Here is a 3,380-nt window from a genome sequence, read left to right on the forward strand (position 1 = left end):
CTTTCCCTCTACAGGGTGTACTCACTTGGTTGCATGTGCATCAGCGGCACTCACAGATAAATGCCAACTACACTTGGGCAATAACTGCTCTCCCTCTTCTCAGCATCCCTGTTTGTTACCTTTTGGCATTTACTCTTTCTGATGTCCTTTCTGCACCTGGAAATTGTGGTTTTAACCCTTTTGTTTTCTGTGTACTCAAGCAGAGATTACTTAAAAATCCCTTGCTTCTCTCCAGAGATCTGTCTTCATTATTTCTCTTTTTTTACCCCCCACAAAGCATTGCCTTCTCTATCTCATTGCCTTATTTTTAATTATAGTATGTGTTGTCTTTTGATAGATGGTTCTCCAAACCACCAGAATTATGTTTTAATTACTGTGGTCAGACACCAGCTGCTTTTTGCCCAAGGGTGCTATTTGTACCCTATGTAAAAGGTATTCCCCCTACTACTATGCAGGTACTAAGTGTTCTGCATAGAAGAGTAACTTCTCCTGCTCAATGTCATGTTTATTAATAAAAATCAGTCTAGGGTATAGAGACATTATATTTGTTAGGCTGGACTGCTCCAAAATGAGCAGGATAGACGAGAAGAAAAACAGTTGCTGTTTCTAAAAACTTCTGCTTATGTCATCAAGCAGAAGAAACGCCTTAACAAAGCAAGGGAGCATCTGAGTACTTAACTGCAGGATAGTGCTCTCGTTGCTTTTTTCAGTGATGTCCAGTGATAGGACAAGGGGCAATGGATGTAAACTGGAGCATAGGAGGTTCCACATAAACATCAGAAAAAACTTTTTTACTGTGAGGGTGACAGAGCACTGGAACAGGCTGCCCAGAGGTTGTGGAGTCTCCTTCACTGGAGACATTCAGAACCCGCCTGGACACATTCCTGTGTGATGTGCTCTAGGTGATCCTGCTTTGGCAGAGGGATTGGACTAGATGATCTTTCCAGGTCCCTTCCAACCCCTAGGACTCTGTGATTCTGTGATTGCTGTTCTTCAGATTGCTGGATGCACAGGAGAGTCAATGTAGGCTTCGTGCTTTCCTTCGTGGTGCTCTGCAAGTAGGGTAGTTTGGCTGATGAGTTTGGAAGTTGTTAGGAGTACCCAGCTGAAGTAAATACATGAAATGTGATTGAGAGGCTTGTCTGGATATTTCATTTATATTTCTTGTGTTTCAAAGATGATTGAAACGGGATGCTTTGAAGATATAAATGCATATGAAACTGATGGTACTGTGTCACCAGACAGAGAGAGGTCTCCTAAACCAAAGAGGGGCTTCTTTCACAGACTTTTTAGTGGAGAGGTAAGGATTTTCCTTTTCTTTCTTAAGAAAATTGCCAGTAAGACCTTAACATCCATCCATTTTTTTATATCATTTTATTATAGGAAAAACAAGTTGTTCACTTAATACTGAAACTAATATAATCTGGTGCATTATGGCTTTGCCCCTGCACTGCATTTCAGAAATTGTAGCAATCCTTATAACTCCAGGAGCTTTCCCTCCCCTGACAGTCTGTCTTCCTGTACTGTCTCCTAGCTGTTCCCTGGGGAAAAGCTAGTGTGTGCTATTAATGGCTGTGCCATAGATCTTTCTTTCCTAAAGATACTAATTTGGGTCTTACCCCTTACGTATTTTGCCAACTTTTATAAAAACTTCTGGGGAGATGACTTAAGAGATAATTGAACTATTATTCAGAGATAATAAAAACTTTGCCAGATGACTGATGAAGCTCAGAAGTGAGAGTGTTGGAGCAATGCAACTCCTAGGACTCGCTTCTTTAGAAAGTTGGGCTCCCAGTGAAGCTTTCTGGTGTATCAAGCAAAAAAGTAAAAATGGCTCTTAAATGAATGAGAGTGAAGTGTCACAAAACAAATGTTAAAGTATCTTAGGAAGTTTAATGCCTTTACCAAAACAACAACATAATACATGTTTTTATAGATTCTGATAATGCACAGTCTTCATACACACACAGCTTCTACTCTATAGGAAATATATAGGGGTATATTAATTGAATATTTATCAGCTAAAAGACATGGCATAATGTGCTTGTTTATAGTTAATGAGAAATAGGCTATTTTTAAAGGATTTCAATTGAAGATGTTGTACACAACTCTGCTTACTCAGTGTGCCTACACTTAGTGGAATTATCTTGAGAAGCATGTGTATATTCCAGTAGAGAACACCTCTGAGAAATTACTTTTGCTTTCAAGCAGAAATGGAATTTTAAAATTGCTAGGAGCATACCATTAAGTAGCCACAACAGGGCCTTGTATTAAAATTGCATGATGATTTTTTTTTGTTGTCACCTGGTAATTCACCTCTCTAAAATGCCACAGTGATAATGGAATTTATAATAGTACTGTCATTTTTAGTTCAAATTCACTTTTCTTCCACTTACAGTAATGGAATAGAAGAAATGGTTAAATGGACTAATAATCCCACATAGCTAAAGTAAAAACTAGTGCCTGACAGCAGTTTCTTGAAGCTGAATCTCCAGGGTTTATGCTGTCCCAAGATATGGTTCTTTGTGTTTAAAAAGACTCATAAAAAAATTAATACAGATTGAGAGCTTTTGGTTGGGTTTGAAGTAAGATTGCAGTTAATTGTCCTGTGAAGTTAAAATAAGGAAATATCTTATGGTTAAATGGAGCTTTAACAACTTGATATTTGGGGTTGGGTTGCGGTTTCCTTTATTATTCCCAAATAATTTGGAGTAAATAATATGGAGTAAAATGTGCTGGAAAAAAGACACCCTCCCCCCAGCCTGTCTGTGCCCTATAAAACACACAAAGCGACAATAATGTCAGTTCTGCAGCTGAATTGGCTCTTTGTCTTCTCTTGCAGGTCTGCTTTAAATCTGACTGCAGTGATGATGAGCAGGAGTCCTCTAGACTTTAAATCATTTTACTCTCATCAGAAAGGATGAGCAGACTTTAAATGTTTTATATCTCTGTAGCAAAGTGTATTATATATATTTTTTATCTGAGTTCAAGGATTTTTGTACATTTGTACTTCATTTGTTTTAAGATGTATATTTTCACTAAAGCTTAATTGTACAAAAAGCAGCGAGTGCTATTTGAGTGAGTGTGTTTCTGTATGTATTTGATTTATCTTGATTTTTTTTTTTTCCAGTGGAATGAATCTAGAAATGCTAAAAGGATTTTTAAAGCACAGAGATAATACCTATGGCATCAATATAACTTGATTTTGTATGTTCCTGGGAAAAGTTGTCTTGTTTATTAGGATCTTTATTAGCAGTTCTCTTAAGAGTAAAAGTGCTGTACTCATCAATTCCCTAATTCTGGTGTTACCTGGCAGCATGGCAGTGCTACTACCTGATGTATCTCTCCAGCAAATGCTAAGGAAAAAGGAATACAATGCA

The 3,380-nt window shown here is 37.6% G+C and overlaps 1 protein-coding gene across 1 annotated transcript in view; it reads left to right on the forward strand.

Moving 5' to 3' along the window:
• Window positions 1–3,060, forward strand: part of GRK4 (G protein-coupled receptor kinase 4) — a 27,316-nt gene extending 24,256 nt beyond the window's left edge. Inside the window, exons 14-15 of the mRNA XM_010000268.1 lie at window positions 1,178–1,300; window positions 2,843–3,060. Of these exons, the coding sequence (XP_009998570.1) occupies window positions 1,178–1,300; window positions 2,843–2,896 (177 nt within the window). The 3' untranslated portion in view covers window positions 2,897–3,060. The remainder of the gene's footprint in view (window positions 1–1,177; window positions 1,301–2,842) is intronic.
• The last annotated feature ends 320 nt before the right edge of the window (window positions 3,061–3,380 follow it).

The sequence above is a fragment of the Chaetura pelagica genome, unplaced genomic scaffold, assembly GCF_000747805.2.
Source record: "Chaetura pelagica isolate M959 unplaced genomic scaffold, ChaPel_1.0 scaffold116, whole genome shotgun sequence".
Classification (NCBI taxonomy): Eukaryota; Metazoa; Chordata; class Aves; order Apodiformes; family Apodidae; genus Chaetura; species Chaetura pelagica.